Raw genomic sequence first — 19545 nt, forward strand, 5'->3', positions numbered from 1 at the left:
CAAGTCGAGCTAGGGGCACTTTCGACCCCGCTCCCAAAACCAAATATATTAAACTTCTGTGAAAGTACTGGAAGGTAGATTGTGATTTTCGTGTTCTCTATTTATTTACATTAATTTATTTTCGCATAAAATAAAAGTGTCACTTTGTGTTTTCAGTACGACTGGAAATATGAGGGCTTTCAGCGTTGTGTTATTATGCATTGGTAAGTATTATAATACATTTAGTTACAGTTTAATTTTTATACAGTTACATATATTATTTGGTAACTATCTATAATCTATATATAAGACGCTTACTCGAGGAATCGTTATACGGGCCCTAAGGCTTCTCCTTAAAAAAAAAAGAGTCAAATTTAATGCAAAGGTTAAGAAAATCAACATAAAACAAAACACTATCTAAGTTTTGTTTATAAAGTGTTTAAAAAGTCGATTATATCTTATTTACGCTAAATAAAGGTAAAATAATATTATATTAATAAATTAAATATATAGAAATTATAGAAACGCGAATAAAAACACTTTAAATATAATTTTTATTTTTCAAGTTTCGTTACGTTATGAGACGAATACAATAAATTCATTTTAATTCAAAATATGTTAAAGTACAAGTACAAGATTTTTCTTTTTTATGTATACCAATGTTACATTACTTACTTCTGTAGTGCTGATGTATTGTTATTCGGGACATATCTAAGTAGTTAACTCCTCAATAAACTTGAATTGCCTAGGGCAGAGTACATAGCATTCGACCCTGCTTGTAACATATTAAAACACAATATATTAAAATTATAAGATTTTTTTTTACAATAAATCCATCTATTAAATACATTTGCTTCATTAATGTTATTTAATGTAGCTTATACAACAGTATTTTATTCCGCTTTTCTTCAATAAGAATGTTGTATACTTAAAAGGAAAACAAAATAATTTAATAGGTATAACCCATTGTAGTATCAACTTTATCTTGAAATATTATCTAAGTAAATTTAATTTCGATGAAGTAGTCTCAATATCTATGAAAGATAAAATAGAATTGTATCACGCAAACATAGAAAATATACCGCCATCCAAAAGATTTCCCGTGGTATTGTACTTACCTATAACTATATTTATAACGTAAGATATTTGGTTCGGTATTATTTCACTTTCACCATGAAACCCGAGTTCAAGTGTACAAGATACATAAAAACCACAACTTGAGGTTAAATGTTAGGTTTACCTTAAGGGCAAATGCACATCGCTATTTCTTTTAAGGTCGATAGTGGGTTTTGAGGCCAGCCTTATATACACAAATTATTTTTATCTTAAGTAATTATTAATTATGTAAATAACGACGTGCTTCTGTACTTAAATGGATATGTTCAAGTTTTTAAGGAGAGTAAAAACTAATTAAGTTAATAATCTTGCCCAAAGAAATTTGTTTAAGGTATGGCACCCTTCGAAAGCGAAGCGAAACTATTGCTCTATCAGGGAGAGGGAAAAAAATTGCGATATTTTATTGTTTTCTGCACGAATATAACCGATGGGCATATCATTGGAAAATTATATATAATTCCCAATGATATATAATTTGATACAAAAATAAAACTTAAAAAACCCTCGCGCACAAAAAAAAGCCTACTGATATTTTCAAATCCTGTTAGTAAATTCAACATATATTAATTATTCTTTTCCTAAAATCAAATCATTTAAACAGTAATACGATTTCATAAATTGATTTCAGAATCACATAAAATGCTAAGACGAAAGATAAAATAAAAGTAATTTTTTAACCTGTCGTATGTAATTAAGAATTTAGTTTTTTCATATTTATTATTATCTAAAAATATAATTTTGTACAGAAACTTTTTTGTTACCTTATTGTCCATGTAAATATAACTAAGGTAGCTGTCACTTTTAGCTTTATTTTATAGTTTATAAACATACATACTCTACTACATCTCGATATATGTATATGGACTTTGAAATGATATAATAAATAAAATGAACATTATATGAATCAAACAGTAATCAAACATTTAATAAACACTTTCAGACACTAGTTTCTGAATCTAAATGTAACAATTAACGTAATAATAACACGCGATCTTAGTAACACGTTAAACAAATGGAGCGAAACCAATTTTAAATGTTATCTAAGATTTAGTCAGGAAATATATCCCTTCCTTCCGAATTGTCGGTCTAACGTGTTTCAAGTCATTGTAATGGTCGGGCGATTCTGATAATCATGCGTGTAATTGTATTTATGTAAACGTTTCATAACGTTTATTTATTTAGACCTTAATTATATACAAATGTAAATTAAAATAGCTACTGTTCAAATGATGACCATAGGTGGTAATGCTGGCAGGGGTGCTAGCACCATTTCCCGTTGAATCGCTATTGCGATATTCTGAGCGAAAAATCTATTAGTCCCTGTCACCAATGGAGGCAATAAAAACTCTTAACGTATAATAATTTAATCTATATATAAAGAGGCAAAGATAAAACATTTCTGTGCCTTTTCCTCCTCTGTTTGTCAATCAGTTTTTTTTTACTAATTCAGAAATCAGAGAATCATATTTTCATAAGTTTTCATCAAATGTTTAATGTTTATTTCAATAATAATCACGATCAAATTTCCACCATTGCGCGTGTATACTTGTCACAGTATGAGTATCAAAGTATTTCAAATAATTTAAAGACTATGTTCCAAAACTTTTCCATCATATATATTGCTGGAGCTTAATTTAAATTTATGCCTAAATTGTCTTGGAGAATGATAGCAATTGAAAACTTTTTGTTTTACAGGGTCGCTCTCCCTTGCATCTTCAGCGCCTGTCAACCAAAAGAATTCACCACAAAGAGTCGAATACGATTACGAATATGACAACTCAAAGTCTAATCAGGCGAGAGACCCAGCGGAGGCCGCAAGTCACTATGATGCTTACATCCAGGACGTCCAGGCCGCTGCAACTGGTGGTGGTAACAACGCAAAGAAAGGTTTCAGTCAGGGCAGCGGTTTAAGGACGATAGCTGTCGGTTCGGCTAATCAAGCGAAGACAGCGCTTGGCAATCAACAAGCTGCTGCATATCAAGCGGCGTACGTGGCTAAGAATACGTTAGCGCAATCCGCGGCTCAGTCTAGTGCGACAGCACAGGCAGCGCTGGCAGGAAAGCAAGTAATCCTCTCTGGATTGGAGCAGCAAGTGCGTGATGCAAAGGTGTCGCTGCAGGGCGAGGAAATGCAGCTGCAACAGGCTAAGAGAGCGGCCCAGTCGGCGGCACAAGCTGCACAACAAGCTATGCATCAGGTATGTTACAAGAAGCCATTACATGGGAAATTAAAAAGATAAAATTAGGTAAATAGAGGTCATTCATATGTCACCTTATCGTTTTATGTAAACTAACCAAATATTATATTATAACCAAAGTCATTCATTTGGGATTAAGATTTGTACAAATAACGTTCATATCTATGAACGTTATGCCAAGACGCTTGATTTTTTTTTTTTTTTATATTTCAAATCTTACAGTTTAAAGCGAATATTAAAACTGAAAACGGTTACGTTAAGCACAGAGTTGCGTAAAGTTATAAAAAACGACACGGACAAAAAAGAGCAAACGTTAAGTTATCGAAAAGTAACGTTTAATTTACTGTCGTTCCAATTTCGTTATAGAAATTACTTTAAAAATAAAATAGCAAAACTAAATCTTTTGTGACGTAAACATCAGGTCGGTACTCAAATAGTTACATACAATACATTTGTTTGATATGATGGAATTTCAAAGAGGTCTATTGTTAAATGTGTTTTAAATACGAACTTGATTATGAAGATTTATAAAACTTAATTAAATTAACGACAATGATTGCAAGACTATTTTAAAATTATCCAATATTATTTAGGGATTTGGACACCATTAGTCTACTCGATAAATTTATTGTTATAAATCTAAACAAATACTTCTTTAATAAATAATTATAACGATTATATAAAATATACTTAGTTAAATTACAAAAAAAAACCTAACTTAACCCAATAAACATCAAGGTGTATTCCATTTATTCATTCTTACGCCCAATTGTATTTATAGTGTAAAATTCAGAATCCATAAATACTGATTCCATTGTTCTTCAAAGTAACGAAACCAATCGATTCTATTTCTAAACCGAATCGTAAACAACTTATTTAAAAATAAAAACTTTATAATGACTTTAGAGAAATAATTTAATTCTAGCAACGGATCATTTCTTACAGCCGATTGCATATCGTTGCTACAAAGATGCAAAAAGTTTTGAATTATTTTGCGAAATTATTGATTACAAGCCCGTTGTTAAAGTATGGTGAAATAAAATAAACAACAAATTGGTTTACGTGCATGCTAATGATATTGAAAAAACGGCCTGTTCTATTTAACAGCAATTACCAATTTTTAAATGAGCACCTCTAGCCTGACAATGACCACATTTTAGTAATTAATAGTTTGAAGTGTTTACCAAAAGTTTTATAAATTTACAAAAAAGTTTTGACGATCTTACTTCTTCTTTTGACACCTGACGTTGTAAAAGTAGGATCACGGCTGCAAACCTAATGATTAATTAATATGTATAAGGATATCACATACGTATGTATCTATTAACACACATTCATATACGTCGTAAGGAGGCCCTTATTCTACTTCAGTATATTGTAAATTAAATATTTTTTAATGAGTACGTTTATAGTATTTTTGTCTCGGTACATAACCAATGTAACTGTCATACTATGGTTTTATTGCAAATCAAAGTATTCTTTATTCAAGTAGGCTACTGAAGGCACTTTTGAATCGTCATGTACAGATAGACATAGTCTATGTCCTACTCCGTTAAAGCTATAATGTACCAATTTCTTTGATCGTGACGTAATCTCGTCAAGAAATTGACACGCTCCAATAATCAACCATGACACAGAAATGTATCTAGATAGCTTTTTTAATTATATTCTTAAATCGGTTATTTATTTTTTATTTCAATGCGTTTTTTATATTTGGTTCTTAACTTATGAAATACGCTTACGGTTGTTGTATTTTGTTTAAGCCTAATCTAATACAACGCCGCTACTTTGTCTTATATTATAGTAATATTATGGTTTATCCCCTTTCATAAATATTATGATTATGGACTGACGATACAGTGAGCGTCGCTTGAAGCCGCTGGATGCAGGTAGCGCAAGACCGGCCGTCTGATGATTCTTCCAGTTGAGATAATGATAACGATGATAAATATTATGTAATAACTTTTTATATTATAATACAGTATAAAAATTCAAAAACTCGTGTTTAATATTTTAAGAAAGACATCCAATTCAACAACATCGAATTGACCAAATGAAAAATAATATTAATTTTATAAAATAGGTGAACGTGATCCAAGCTGCTCTAAACGCCGCGCAAGCGACATCCGAGAACGCGAATGAGGCGGCTTCACAGGCGGCCGGTGAGTTGGGAGCTCAGACAGCCATGGTGGGCGCGGCGCGACAGAGGTTGCAAACCCTGCAGGAACAACTCAAGGGCGTCAGGATTGACTTCGAGGCCACGCAGTCGGCAGCGAGAAAGGCTCAGGTGAGGTCCAAGACAAACTACCACAGATTACGGAAACTACGTACCAGATTATTATAAGAATACTACAATATATTCATGGAATAAGATCAGTTAAGCGTTATTGTATAGGCCATATTAACGATACACAATAACAATAATTACTAAAAATGATCTCATTTATGCAATGCAATTATTTAATATGTTGAATTATCTACAATCTATCAATTAAATTAGACTTACTGGATAAAACCTAAAGTACTTTTTAATGTTTTTGTTTTTTATATTTTGTGGTTATTTTTGTCACAATGAGAGTCGAGAATTTAGATAAACTGAATATGAATATAAATTTTTTTTAAACTAAGTTATTCAAATATGTTGCTTAAATTAGTAAAATCATTAATGAATCTAGCATTAATAATTAAGTTTAGCTGCAATATGGGTTATAACATCACAACATATGAATTCGTAAAGTTATAATATTAATTCTTGTCGTTTCGTAACAGGAAACGAGCAACGCCAAGATCTACATTATAGAGGACATAACAATATCGGTGTTCTTCTAAGCATTTCGACTGATAATAAATATTTATATTAATTATTTTAAATAAATCTGTTATTTATTGTTTAATCTTTATTTTCTTTACAAACATTTTTTTTATTAAAATCAATTGGAAGTTGTTTGAAACGAATTATTCAATATTTAAAAAAAAATTGTTATCAGTGGATACGATTGTTTTACAGACTGTTAAATAATTAAGATTCTACTGCTTAATATTTGAAAGGTAACGATTTAAGCCAAAACAACAATAATTTTAGTAGATGCCTCACTGTTTTATTTTTATTGAGCGTCATAAACAACAGTCTAACGTTTTTGTTTTTTGTCTCAGGCGGCGGCCCAGCAGGCGCAGGCTAATGCAGCGGAGGCAGCAGCGAAGGCCGCAGCCGCCGGACTCGGCCAGCATCGGGATAACTCCCATGAAGGTACGAGCTACGAGGAGTACCAGGCGGCCCCGGAACAGAGCCAGGAATATTACCAGTCGGACTTCCAAAACCAGTAACATTAAGGGTCTAGATGCTGATGTTCCAAATCCTCGGGTCGGTTCAAGGACAATGTGATTTTCATAGGTCCAATTCAACCAGTTCAATAACTTAAAATTATTTAAATTCATTATTAAATGTTATAAGTTTAAATCGACTACAGGAGGCTTTTTGGAATAATCGGTAATTTTTGTATTTATTGGAATATATAAAAAATGTTCGGATAATTTATATTAATCTCTGTTTTACACGTTTCCATATAACTTTTTTTATTTTATTTAATTTTTATTTTCATTATCAATCGTATATTGTACATAAAATTGAAGTCGACTTCATATTCCAATATTCACAAAATGTTAATGTAAATATTTCCCTTGATAAGATAGGTAGAGCTAGGTTAATACGTGATAGAAATTTTTTTATGTACTTTTTTACATCGATTTTAAGCAATATTTATGATGTCATACTTTCATTTTTGTATTCATAATGACATTTATGTATTTTACAAAAATGGAAAGTACTCATTTGTAACAATACTAACTCCGAAGTTAAGTGCGATGTCCAAGAAAAAAAAAATGAAAATGGATCAACAATTTATTTAATAAATAGTCTGTTTTCTTAAATAGTATTTCAATATTTAAACGACTCTACCTGACAAGTGACTTGACTCCTGTGACTGACATCCCACTTATACTTATTGACTATGACTAACCCTTGTCTTGATTAATATTAATTTAACATAAGTAGCGGCTACAGAAATGCTGACAATGTTACCAGCTAACAGTCAATAAAACCACTCATCATTGGCAATAATAATAATTCTAAGGCACACCTAACTTTCCTAACCGATGACCTAACCTGGGCAACCTAACCAGTAACCCAAATCCCGTCCTCGGACGAATCAAGCAGATTCGTTAACCGAGCGCTTTCCCTTCTTTCAGAGTCCGGTCCAATCCAGATTCCAGCCAACAAACCATTGCACACAAACCAGAAACAAGGAAATGCAAAACTCATAACATATAACAACGCTCCAGTACAAAAACAGCTAGCTTTTAATCTGTCATACTATCCTGAAAACCGGTTTCAACCGGATAATAGCCATCCAGTCCAGTATAAATCGCTTTCCTCCACGAACCAGAATGAACCTTTAAATATTTCCACTGAAACAAAAACCATTCCATTGCTTGATTCGGAATCTTATGAAAAATTTCCAACTTTTTCCGATAGTGGTTACGGTTTAAATTCCGATCATGAAAATTTCGGTGCACAATGGTAGATCAGCGACTGAATCGGTGGAGTAAAAGGTAGGTGAGTTCAATTTATAGTTTCACTTAAATTGACATTTTAGTTTCACTTTATAGCACCTTTAAAGACTAACCTCTCTAAGTATAGAAATTTGCATTATTGTCAATAATAATAGTACCATTTAAATTGTAGTTTTTAACCATTTCTTAATTTTCATACTAAATAACAAAAAGTATTACTATAAGACAAGTTAACCTCTAAATCTCATAGTATTTAATGACATATAAAAAAAAAACAAAATTCTAATTTTACATTTTCCAGAAAAAGCACAAGAAGAGCTAGTGGACGGAGAAGTGGACGAAGAAGAGGAGGAGGAAGCAGAGGAAGATTGTGAAGAGTAAATAAGCCGCCTAGCTAGTTCAATGCCATTGTTGATTGAGTTTTTGACTATTTTGAACGAAATAACATTTACGACAAAATATTGAATTACTACAAAATTACTCCGTGGATTTTTTTATTTCGTGAAATCATGACACCAACAGTTTTTATTACGCTAATTAAATTCCGAAAATGTAAACATACGTATAATTATTCCACGTGTCATAAAAATTGCAAAAATATAATCATGCAGGATTTTGTTGCACCTTTGACCAAGCGGGAATTAAGAACTGCAGAAAAACAAAACGGAAGACAGGTGATCATTAAATTACTTTAAATGGTAGTAAGAAAATGTAATCCATAAAATAGTCAAAAATTGTATTTACTTACTTAGGTTTTAATTTTGTTGTTTATTTTTAAGTGTTAATAATTTGTTGTTAAAACATAAGACGCAACGTATATACCAGCGATATTATTAATAATAATGATGAAAAAAAATAAAAATATTTGTCTTCATTTCAATTAGCGTTTGATATGCCCTATACGATTATACGATGAAACCTAAATTGAACAATTCAAGTTTTGCAATTGGTCGTGTCCTCGAACATGTAATAAAAATATCACTAAGAACTGTGGGCGCAAAATATCCGGCCAATCAATCAAAAATTACATATGACCCAACCTTATTGGTATGGAGTATAAAAATATCAAAGTTTAGTTAAATAAAAAAGAGTAAATCATATAAATGTTGCACTCATAAATCATTTTTCATGCTGTACAATGGTAAAATGCCAATGATTTTTACGGAAATTAATCGTATTTTTTTTAAATATAATGTTATCTTTACTCAGTGACAGGACGCAACATTCATTAAATATTTTATGAAATAATTCACTGTGCATTATTTGTTCTTTATGTCCTAAGTCATTTATGTTCTAATGCAATATTATCGCTTCTGTTTGATTTCCTATTAAAATGTGATTAAGTATCACAAAGAGCAAAAGTCTACATCTTAAGGATAAGAATAATTTAAAATCATCTTATATTTTGTTTTTGTTAAATCTGACTTTTCTTAAGTGATACCATATTAAGAGTCCTATATCCTTATTAAATATTGATTTGAGCATTCACTATATTGCATCAAATTTGGTAGAAAAAATTCTCCGGTTGCATTTAAACTTATTACACAGTGTTGATGATGTTCCTATTTTTGGCTGTACTTAAAATTATTTCCAACCCAATTATTTTCATATGGCAGCTATTTTCAAGTGAGAGTAAGTCAACTTCTATAATTTAAGCTAACCCATTACTTCATACTAAAAATTAAGAATCCAGCAAGCTTCCGTCAATTAAGTGAAGTCATCTAGTTCTGTACTAAGATTCGGTTAATTATAAGCATTAATTATAGGTTCTTTTCCATTTTTGGTGTATATAAATAATAATGATCCTTTCTATGTTAAAAGTATTTTTCGTTTTTGTTTAGTTAAGTTATAGAAAACAAATTAATTATAAATATATATAAATTATGCTTTACTGGTAAATAACGCACTGCTAAAACAAGTAGGTCGATCAGGATTTAATTTTGCACAGTTATACCTTATCCATATAAGTCATAACTATAAGCACGGCGCACTAAGAGAGGATATTCCGAATATTATATTCTAAGGGGGTAAATGAAGATGAGAGGTTGTATGGAATGCCAGAAAAAGTACAAAATCGTAAATAGTTTCTATATTAACGAATAAACTATTAGCTTCAAATTTTAAACAATAGTAATTTATCTTAAATATAACTTATATAAGTCAGGTTTGCACACATAAAGAGATTGTGTATAATTTACATACATGAAACCATTGTAATTTTAACTATAAATTATATTTTTATTTTAGAAAATAAGTGTAGTATCTTTATCTTAAATTTTCGATATTTGAAATTTGGTTAAAATACATTTATTTTATAGTTTTGTTATTAAAATAAAATACAACCAGCAATATAATCTGTGCAATACGAAATTTTTGACAATTGCCTTGTCATTTGACTTTGACATAACAACAATTGAATCGCTCTTTTTAATCTGTATTTGGTGTTGTGTAAATGTGACTGGTGGTATCCATGTGATTGTTCAGAATAAATAATAAAAATGACCGTAATAAAGAAAAAGAAACGTGTTTCTAAGAAAAATAAAGCGGCGTGGCGTAAACATTGTGATATTAATGATGTTGAAGAGTTTCTCGAAGACCAGCGATTGGAAGAGAGACTTGGGTAAGGTTATGTTTTCATTAACATTTTGAAAAAAAATGTATATTTGCATGTAATTTATTTATAAAAGCAATATTAATCTACTTATTAGCTAAATTGTAGAAAATATAAAACACTATTTTTATTTATAGTAAATTTGACACAAAGCCAGATGAAGAACTTTTTGTCTTGGACACACATGGAAATGATGTACCAGAAGAAAAACCAGATATTAAACCTGATATAAAGCATCAGACTGCCAAGCAGAGAAAACGAGCATTGTTGCCAGTAACACCAAAATGTTTTGAAGTGCTCTTACCCACTTCTAAGGTACATAGAACATTTTACAGTAGAAAAGAATGTCACTAGATGTTGTCACCTCTTATGAATTTAGCATGTAATCTTTTATAATTATAATAATTTATGAATTATAAAATGTAGAACAAATATCAACTTTTTTAAAATGTGTAGCTAAAAATTATCAAAAATATATATAATATACTGAAAACTGATATTGTAGTCTTCATATAATATCAAAATCTATTAATATTTACAGGTACAAGATCCAAATGCAAAAAGAAACCATGTAAAACCAGTGGGTTCGAAACCATCTGATTTATCAAAACTTACACAGCAACGACAACTAGTGAAAGGGGTCCTTGCAAAGAAATTAGAAACAAGAAAAGCGAATAAGAGATTAGCTGCAGAAAAAAGGAAAAAATCAAAATCATTTAGAAAAACATATGATAAAAATATTTGGGGGGACGAGTGTAAGAACTCAACTTTTTTAATTTTAGTATAATATATAATATTAATGTCTTATATTTAAGTACAAACATACATATAATGTAGAACTTTTAAATTCTGCGTCACACTAAACCTATACTTATATTAAAAGCCACATGTTTCAAGTAAATAGTACAACATCAATATTTCATCTCTACCATCATTTTGGAAAGCTGTCTGTAATGAGAAGAAACGTCAAGAAGCTTGCATAGTTCCTTTTTCAAAAAAAGAAAACTTGATTTACAATGATGTTATTCACAATTATTAATTTCACAATCATCAGTCAGTCCTGTGAAGGAACCTGAGCCTAAATCCAGGCATTTTTTCCAAAAAGTATTCTTTTAATGAATAATAAGATTTTTTAATAAGATATATTTTTTGAAATTATTTTATTTATTTATTCAGAATATCCAACAAAAGTAATAAGAACATAAACATAGATATCATATATACGAGAATATATGATTGGAATATTATTAAATACAAGATTGATTATAAACTCATAACATAAAATTGATTCTTGCCCAGATTGGTACCAATGATTTGTGGCTAATGTTCCATTTTGGTTAACATTATAGATTAATAGTGGAAGGGAAGAAATGCTATAGCACCAAAATTGTCTTTATGTTGAACATTTAAACAAATTATAAAATATATTAAATTTTTAATTTCATATCTATGCAGCGCTTGAAGCAAAGGGTGTACCAGAGACACTTATCGATGATTTCATATCAACGGAAGCACAGATACACAATGTCCCAACAACAAAGAGGTTAAGAGCAAAGCCTCCACCACCAAAGACTGTGTTGAAGAGGAAGGCTGTTGATATTCCTCATCCCGGAGTCAGCTATAACCCATCATTCCAGGTTAAAATTTATTTTATGATGAAATTGTGATATGGTCCTACCTAATTTTGCAATGTATCAATTAAAAGCTTAAAGAAAATTTAAATGTCTTTCAAAGGGCTAATTAAAGAAGGCTTTTACTAACTGACTAATTACTGATAATAGTTATTTGTGATATTGATGGCAGTAGGGCTTTGTCCAGATCCATCTTTACTATCGAAACATTAATACTTTGAGTTGCTGTGTTTCTGTGCAAGTTTGTGATGAGTGATTGGGCTCGTCACTAGTGTAAATACAGGCATAAAGGACCTAAAATCTTAGATCACATTGGCTTGAATTTTTTTTTAATGAGTTTCTGTTTGTGGACCATATTAAATTAAATTAAAAAGGATACAAATAAAATAGATTCAGTACATCTTTTCATTATATAAGTGACTAAACAATAAATTATTATTGTCACTTTCTAAGAATATGTTTAATGTTTTATGTTTTTTTAGCTCAGTGTGTAATATGCTAATTATAAAAATTTTAAATTAAAGGAACATCAAGAACTCTTGCAAGAAGTGGTGCAGCATGAACAAAAAATGATGAAACGAGAGGCTCACTTGTACAGAGTGACCACTGGCTTATTCAGTAAAGTCACACCCAAGGAGAAAGAGGTATTGTTAGCAATAATAATTATGATGATGTTTTCCTGACCGACTTTGGAACCGGTGGCCATTGTAAAAGGAGAGTATACAACTTGCTAGGAAAGTATACAAAAAATTGATATCTATTTAATATTTTATAAGAAATATATTTTATAACAAATATATTAATAATTAAATAAACCTAAAATGAATGTGTAAAACAATTTATGCTGGCCTTATTATTCAACCACAAGGATGTGTAAAAATTCTTCTCCGAAATAGCCATCCTTTGGACAGATTGGATATAGATTTGGATATGGGATTCTTTCAAGATGCCTTGCTAATCCTATGCTATATAATTCTAGAATCAATGGCGGGAAGAGATGAGCGTCGGCTTACCCCAACCTCACGATCCAACAAATGATCCTGAACCAGAGGAGGCTGGTGACAATGAGTATAAGGCCATCAATCCTCCTGTTAAAAATAAGAAGAAGGATCACAAGGCTCGGCGAAAGCAGAAAGAGAGGATTTTAGAGAAGGAGAGATTGAAGAGGGAGAAGATTGATAAAAAGAAGATTACTGACATTTACAAGTAAGTTGAAAGTAACACAACATGAAATGTGAAATTACATACGAGTATGGTGCAAATTTTTACTTATTCATAAAATAATTATTTACATTATGGACTTAAAAAGTTTCCATATAATTGATGACAGGAATACTTGCCTCGTTTACTTACAATTATGCATAAATGGATCAGCCTTTCTATCACCAGTGGAGGCAATGCATATCATATTTGCATGTTATATTGGATATATTAAGGCTAGTGAATTAATTCAACTTTAATTTTCAAAGTAAACTTTTGTATAATTAGTATCCCCTGAAAATTTTTAGGCTACGTAAGATCCAAGCATCTCTAAAGGACAAGGAGAGTCGAGATGCAGAAGAGCGAACCAAGCGCATCACTAAACGTAAGGAGTTGGAAGAGACGGCGCTTCCCGCACTCAACGCGCGCAAGCCGCCGGTCAAGGAACCTGAGTTTATTGACCCCAAACAGCTGACCGGTGACTTGAGGAACATACCAATGACATGTAAGTTAATTTAATTTGTTGTCATTTGAAAAAATATTTGGTTAGTTTTTAAATTCACATGAGACATGAATATTATTTAAAAGCTACTATTTGTTCAGAGAAAAACAAAACAACTTTCTTTTTTACATGTATTTGTCAACAAATTGTTCTTTATAGTGATAATTATTATCTAGGGATACAAACAGCTATATAGATCTTGAATGAAGGCCGTGGTTTCATATTTGACAAACAGCACCAACTTTATTGTGTCCTTAATTTACTGTAAACTATGATTTATTTTACAATAATACTTTTATTTCCAGCTAATCTCCTTAAGGATCGGTTCGAGTCATTCCAACGTCGAGGCGCTCTCGCTACCTCCAAGATTATGATGAAGAAGAAGAGGAAGCTGAAGAGCTACTTCAAATCCGGACACAAGGTCACTGACCAGGATATTGACAGATATGTTAAACGGTCTGTGGGGAAAAAGTGATATTTGAACCGTGTAGGTGGAAATAAAGTTGATTATATTTTTATCAAAGTTTTATTTGTCGAAATAATTATTTCTATAAACACTAATTCCTTCAAAATTGAATCTGTGCGGGAGAACTTTTATATAAAAATATAATTAAATTGATCAGTAAATTAGCTTCGGACGTATCAAAGTATCAGAATTCAAAAATAAATCAGTAATAAAAACCACATTCATTTTATATTAAATTATATTGTATAAAATGTCTTAAATTATCTCTTAAAATAGTTCTTTACAATATTTAGATTGGCAGCTAACAAACGCCAAAAAGTAATTCGTAGGTAACTCGATATTAACCTATTTCTTATTCCTAATTAAAATACTAATCGGCAAGTAATAATTAAAACATACAAAACAATAAATTAATTAGTGTATAAAACATTTTTGATTGATTTTTTAATTTTCACAATCTCTGATCAAGAATGTTAGAGATAATGGCCTAACTGTTCGGTGTTATCTACAAAAAATTAGATATGTATGTAATATTATAGCTAGGGTTCGTTGGTGGAACAAAATTGAGCATCCTAGGATCGAATACCAAAGCTCTTTGACTTTAACATTTTCACCTAAAAATAATTCCACTCGTATACCTTAAATTACTTTTATGAATTATTTATATAAACTAATTAACTATCTTTACATTTTGTTCAAATAAAGTTGAGTCTTTATACTTTTTTCGTTCAACATAAATGTAACGAACCCTAATTATAAATAAATAATGCATCGCGTCAATTTATCCCCATCGCGCCGCGATAGTGTATAAGGACCTTAATAATTCTAATGCTCTTGTGTCTGATTGCACTTTCAAATCACCTTGTGGGGCGACTCTCGCTTCTGCGATTGGTCGATCAGTTACCGTCGTTCTAAACTGATCTGATTCTGTTGTTTTTGCAATAAACTTCCTACCCCCTCTGCGACTGGGTGCTGTCGTTCTCACTGAACTGATTGTTGTAATTTCTGTCGTTTCATCAGTCTTCAAACTCTCCGTTGTCGATGGATTCGATAGAGAATTTATGGCTTCAGCTTCGATATTTAATTTTTTTCCTCGTCTTAGCACTGGCATTCGGTCCATTCGGCGATGGATTTCTGTCGTTTTAACAAAATCTACATCCGAAACAGTTGATGGTGCTTCAGTTAAATCTTCTTCTTTAGCAATTTCTTCCATGTCTTTTTGAGAGACAGCCATGAGAGCTTCTAATAGAGCCTTTTTGGAGGCTTCAGCTGTAGAGTTATGATCGTCATCGCACGTCTGTACTAATAGTAGTATTAATCGTTTTACAGTTTTAGATTTGGTTTTTTTCATAACGTTCATTAATTTCTGCGTAGTAGTTGCATTCATGCCTTCCATAATTTCTTTAGCCTTTTCTACGATTGTGTCTGTCACCGTTGACAAATCTAGTGCGGGTTCAGTGGACGTTGGATCTCGAAGAAATTTACCGAAACGTTCATTTTGGTCATTGCTTTGTGTTGGTGTTGTTACTTCTGCATTTAGCGTAGATGAATAAATAGGTTCGTTTGTTGTAGATACGTGCGATGGAGTTGTTGCAGTGTTTGAAGCCCATTCAGTAGTTTGTTGGGTCTTTTCAGAGATACTCTCTTCAGGGCCTGTGGGACTAAGGCCATCGTTCAATGTCATGGGATCGAGAATAGTGCTTTGCCAATTTCCAAATGTAGTCTGCCATTGGAAATCATTTGTTGATTTATCATTGTCAGGAGAGGTAAATATACTACTGGATAAAGGAGACACTGTAGTTAACGCTTCTGTTTGATCTTTAAGAGTCGTTGTTGCTTGTGTTGTGATTTGTACTGTTGCAGTGGTAGTATCTATAGTAGATTGCGTAGGTGCCTCTAAATCTTCAGACGGCTTCTTAACCGCTTTCTTATTATCTTGTTTAAGTTGTTTTCCTTGACGTAGATTATTATTTTGAGGTGATACAAATGATTGACTGTGAGCTCTTTGTAGTTCTTCTTCATTTTCTAATTCAATGCTATCACTTTCAGTAAAGTATATTGGTGTACTTTCAGGTATAACAGTCGTTGCTCTAAGTTTTTTACTCTCAAACATTTGATGTGAGTTAGTTATTGGAGATAATGTAGAATCAACACTGTCGACTCCCCAGGCTGTGGGAACAGTAGTCACTTCTGAAAAATCATTAAAAGGGGTGCCCTCAGTAGTGCTAACGGTCTTTCCGAATAAAGATATAATATTGCTATTTGGTATCCCTCCTTGTCTAAATAACGTAATGCTGTCTGCAATGGGTGTTACTTCATTGTTGTTGTTTATCAATGAATTTACGTTTGCAGCTGCCGTATTAGTATATGGAAATAAAGTGGAATAAATATCTCTAGGTGTTGGAGCGGTGGTATACGATGCAGATATTCTTCCACAACATCTGAAAGGATTTCTACGCGTCGTAGTTGAATAAGTGGAAAAGGCTTCTGTTGTAGGTTTAGCCGTTGTAGTTGTATCCTCTGTTGTAGAGGGATATTCGGTATCACGATTGAGAGCTTTACCTCCTCTGACAGAATTTTCGGATTCATGTACTTTGTGGTCATCAGAAAATCCTAATATTTCATCGTCTTCTTCATTAACTGTAGTTGTTGGTTCTGTATGAGAAAACTCATCACTGGTTGTTAACATATCTGTGAATGAAGGATGTGTTGGTCTTATGTCTGAAAGAACTTTTCTAAATTGTATTGGATCTTGAAGATAAGCGGAGAGAGCATGCGTGAATACTTGAGCTAGTTCTCTAATTTGAGGAGACGTAGCCAAAGGACCTTGACTCATTTGTACCGAGAGATCTTCGGCTAGTTCGTTAAAAGTACCATTCGGATCAAGTTTAATTTCTTCTAAGAGTTCAGCATTACTAGAACCATGTCCAAAAAGACTACCATATTTGGTGATAGTCTGATGACTGAACAGTGCTGGTAAACTTTGTTCGATTGACTCGTACTCATCGAAAGCTGGTGTAGTCGTTTCGCCTTCTTCAGGAGGAGTTGTTGTTGATAAATTGTCTAAGGCTGTAGCGTAGTAAATAGCCAAAGAATGAAGAGTTTTGGGTGTTAATGAAGGAGGCACTAATAGCCCCGCTCTAGTGGGTTGATCTCCGAAATATTTGTCAGTAGGTGTAGTGGGTACACCAGGTTCAGTAGTTTCAGATGCTTCAAAATTAAGTTTTCTCATAAGCCTATCTCGGCGTTCTTTGTAAGATGCATCAGTTGTTTCTTGAGTTGTTGGATTAAGACTTGAATATGTTTCACTGTCGGAGGATGCAGTTTCAGTTTTATCGCTTCTAGTCGTTTGTGGAATCTTGGTTGCAGATTCAAAATTATCTTTAGTTTCAATTGTCACTTTTCTTTCAGGATAAGTTTGGCTTTCATATTTATCACTACGAGCTGTTGCTTCAACAATCTTTTCAGTTGTTGTCGATATTGACTTGTTTTTTTCCTTTTCCAAAAAATCTCTTAGTAATGATACTCCTGGCCTTGTGTATGGCTCGTTTCTTTCGTTAACGTTGCTGGCATAACTTTTGGTATATGGGACTAACGTTTGTCGCTTTGTTGTCGCTTCCTGTAGGTACTGAGTTATATGTTTTGCTTGAATATCATAAAGAGTGGTTAAAGAAGGATTGTTTTTAGATTTTGCGGGTTTAGGTGTAATATTTGGAGTATAAACTGGGTACGGTCTGAAGTTCTTAGTATTATATTCTTGAAGGAATTGTCTGTTTTGATTTTGGGCGAAAGAAGCAGTTTCTGCCGCTACTTGCATTTCTTTTAGGCTGTTGTGATCATAAGCTGGTATAGTACTTTTGAGAGTAGAACTGTCGTAGACCGGCAACGTCGTCTTTACGGGAATCCCATCAAAATTGTTCGTAATCAATTGTACTAGATTTTTTCTTCTTTTCTCAAAAGCAGTAGCAGCTTGGGTTCTCTGAGTCGGGTTTACTTCAAACAGTGTTTGGAAGCTTCTTGCGGTTGCCTTAGCGTTTGGTGCACTTGACGTTAAAGTATCAGTTTGAAGTTTCTGACGATGTCTAAATAACCTTTCGGTAGTGCTAGGAACATTAACAGGAGCTCTCCTGGATTCTGAACGAAGATGACTGTCAGCTCCAATTTGTTGAAGATCAGGATTCTTGCTGAGAGTATGGCTGACTTTTTGTGACTTCTTTTGTTCATTTGAATAATACTCTACACTGGACTCGTAAAGGGCAGGGGCAGACGCGCAATCCACCTTGAACCACCAGTCACAGATGAGATGCGACTGGCTGAAGATGGTGCCATTTGGACATAGGAAGGATATTTTTCGGGACGTGTCACAGATATGGAACACCTGAAAGATAAAAATCATATATTATTAAAATACATATGCCAGGACTATATAAATTAAACCGAAATAAAATACGATTAATAAAAATCTTTTACTTTCTGTGAAATTAAATGTTTTAGATCTACTTAAATTGATCTTATATACTTCCAATTAAACTGAAAATATTCTACTATTGTAGGTACCTGGCAATCAGTTTCCAGATCGGCGTAATATCCAGTAGGCACGTTCTTGCAATTAAATCCAGTATTTGGGATATTGGGCAGAGCAGGAAAATCAACGCCGACCTTGCCAATAACTCCTGTGGAATAACGTTTTACGATATAAGACAAAACTCAAACTGTGAAACAAGAAACGCAGTAATTGAATTTGAATGCCAATTGTAGAAAGTCCACTATTGTATTTAAAGTAACTAAATACGGTACATGCGATACCAAGCTCCTTCCTTACTTTCACTAGAGGACGAAAGTATATGTATTTAGGATATAACGTTAGACTAGACTTGTATTGGTCGTTGATTGTAGTGGTCCACTTTGTTGCAATTAAAAAGGGTCAGTTAGCAGTAGAATAATATCTTTATAAATGCAATATACCCAAATGTTCGACGACGTCCAAATCAGGCTGGCTGTCAGCGGGTATTAGTCGTTTGACGAGCGCCTTTCCTTCGGTGTAATCTTCAAAGCCGGCCGCGCCCATCGCTTGGGCGATTGCCGTCAATGATTCCGCGCTCGGAGCTGGTAGATAAAGGTCTGAAGCATCCTTGAAGAAAATAATGAAACATAAGAAAATGGACTAAAAGACAACGCTATACGCCGATTTCGGCTGCAGCACTGGAGATACAATATTGTACAAGTGTATGAGCAGAACAGGTGAACAGAGAGTTCAGTTTTTTAGCTTTTAT

The 19545-nt window shown here is 32.6% G+C and overlaps 3 protein-coding genes across 6 annotated transcripts in view; 2 read left to right on the plus strand and 1 right to left on the minus strand.

Annotated features, from left to right (window-relative positions):
• Positions 1-8589, plus strand: LOC125071367 (uncharacterized abhydrolase domain-containing protein DDB_G0269086-like). 4 transcript variants are annotated; one of them, XM_047681581.1, is made up of 7 exons: positions 1-74; positions 157-203; positions 2791-3293; positions 5377-5580; positions 6447-6540; positions 7539-7901; positions 8164-8225. In XM_047681581.1, exons 2-6 carry the CDS (start codon positions 170-172, stop codon positions 7871-7873), a joined length of 1170 nt encoding a protein of 389 aa, XP_047537537.1. In that variant the 5' UTR covers positions 1-74; positions 157-169; the 3' UTR covers positions 7874-7901; positions 8164-8225. The 4 variants fall into 4 exon arrangements, with proteins under 4 accessions (XP_047537537.1, XP_047537538.1, XP_047537539.1 ...); XM_047681582.1 differs by having other exon boundaries at positions 5-74; positions 7539-7905; positions 8164-8208; XM_047681583.1 differs by lacking the exon at positions 7539-7901 and having other exon boundaries at positions 5-74; positions 8164-8589.
• A 1711-nt stretch (positions 8590-10300) lies between these two features.
• On the plus strand, positions 10301-14322 carry LOC125071311 (ribosome biogenesis protein NOP53). Its single transcript, XM_047681503.1, has 8 exons — positions 10301-10482; positions 10611-10788; positions 11015-11228; positions 11929-12110; positions 12629-12748; positions 13084-13310; positions 13613-13809; positions 14112-14322. Exons 1-8 carry the CDS (start codon positions 10361-10363, stop codon positions 14279-14281), a joined length of 1410 nt encoding a protein of 469 aa, XP_047537459.1. The 5' UTR covers positions 10301-10360; the 3' UTR covers positions 14282-14322.
• Positions 14323-14996: 674 nt separating this feature from the next.
• Positions 14997-19545, minus strand: part of LOC125071513 (mucin-17) — a 58122-nt gene continuing 53573 nt past the window's right edge. Inside the window, exons 5-7 of the mRNA XM_047681797.1 lie at positions 19238-19403; positions 18830-18945; positions 14997-18650 (exon numbers count right to left, since the gene is read on the minus strand). Coding sequence (XP_047537753.1) covers positions 15054-18650; positions 18830-18945; positions 19238-19403 — 3879 coding nt within the window. The 3' untranslated portion in view covers positions 14997-15053. The remainder of the gene's footprint in view (positions 18651-18829; positions 18946-19237; positions 19404-19545) is intronic.

This window comes from Vanessa atalanta, chromosome 19 (assembly GCF_905147765.1).
Source record: "Vanessa atalanta chromosome 19, ilVanAtal1.2, whole genome shotgun sequence".
NCBI classification, from domain to species: Eukaryota; Metazoa; Arthropoda; class Insecta; order Lepidoptera; family Nymphalidae; genus Vanessa; species Vanessa atalanta.

What these genes read in the sequence shown, in the direction of transcription:
- LOC125071311 (XM_047681503.1), top strand. Translation starts at nt 10,361, where the DNA reads ATGACCGTAATAAAGAAAAAGAAACGTGTTTCTAAGAAAAATAAAGCG. An exon ending in TCACACCCAAGGAGAAAGAG is followed by an intron (nt 12,749 to 13,083) that starts GTATTGTTAGCA and finishes ATATAATTCTAG; the next exon opens with AATCAATGGCGGGAAGAGAT. An exon ending in GAGGAACATACCAATGACAT is followed by an intron (nt 13,810 to 14,111) that starts GTAAGTTAATTT and finishes TTTTATTTCCAG; the next exon opens with CTAATCTCCTTAAGGATCGG.
- LOC125071367 (XM_047681581.1), top strand. Translation starts at nt 170, where the DNA reads ATGAGGGCTTTCAGCGTTGTGTTATTATGCATTG. An exon ending in CGTTGTGTTATTATGCATTG is followed by an intron (nt 204 to 2,790) that starts GTAAGTATTATA and finishes TTTGTTTTACAG; the next exon opens with GGTCGCTCTCCCTTGCATCT. An exon ending in CGGCAGCGAGAAAGGCTCAG is followed by an intron (nt 5,581 to 6,446) that starts GTGAGGTCCAAG and finishes TTTTTGTCTCAG; the next exon opens with GCGGCGGCCCAGCAGGCGCA.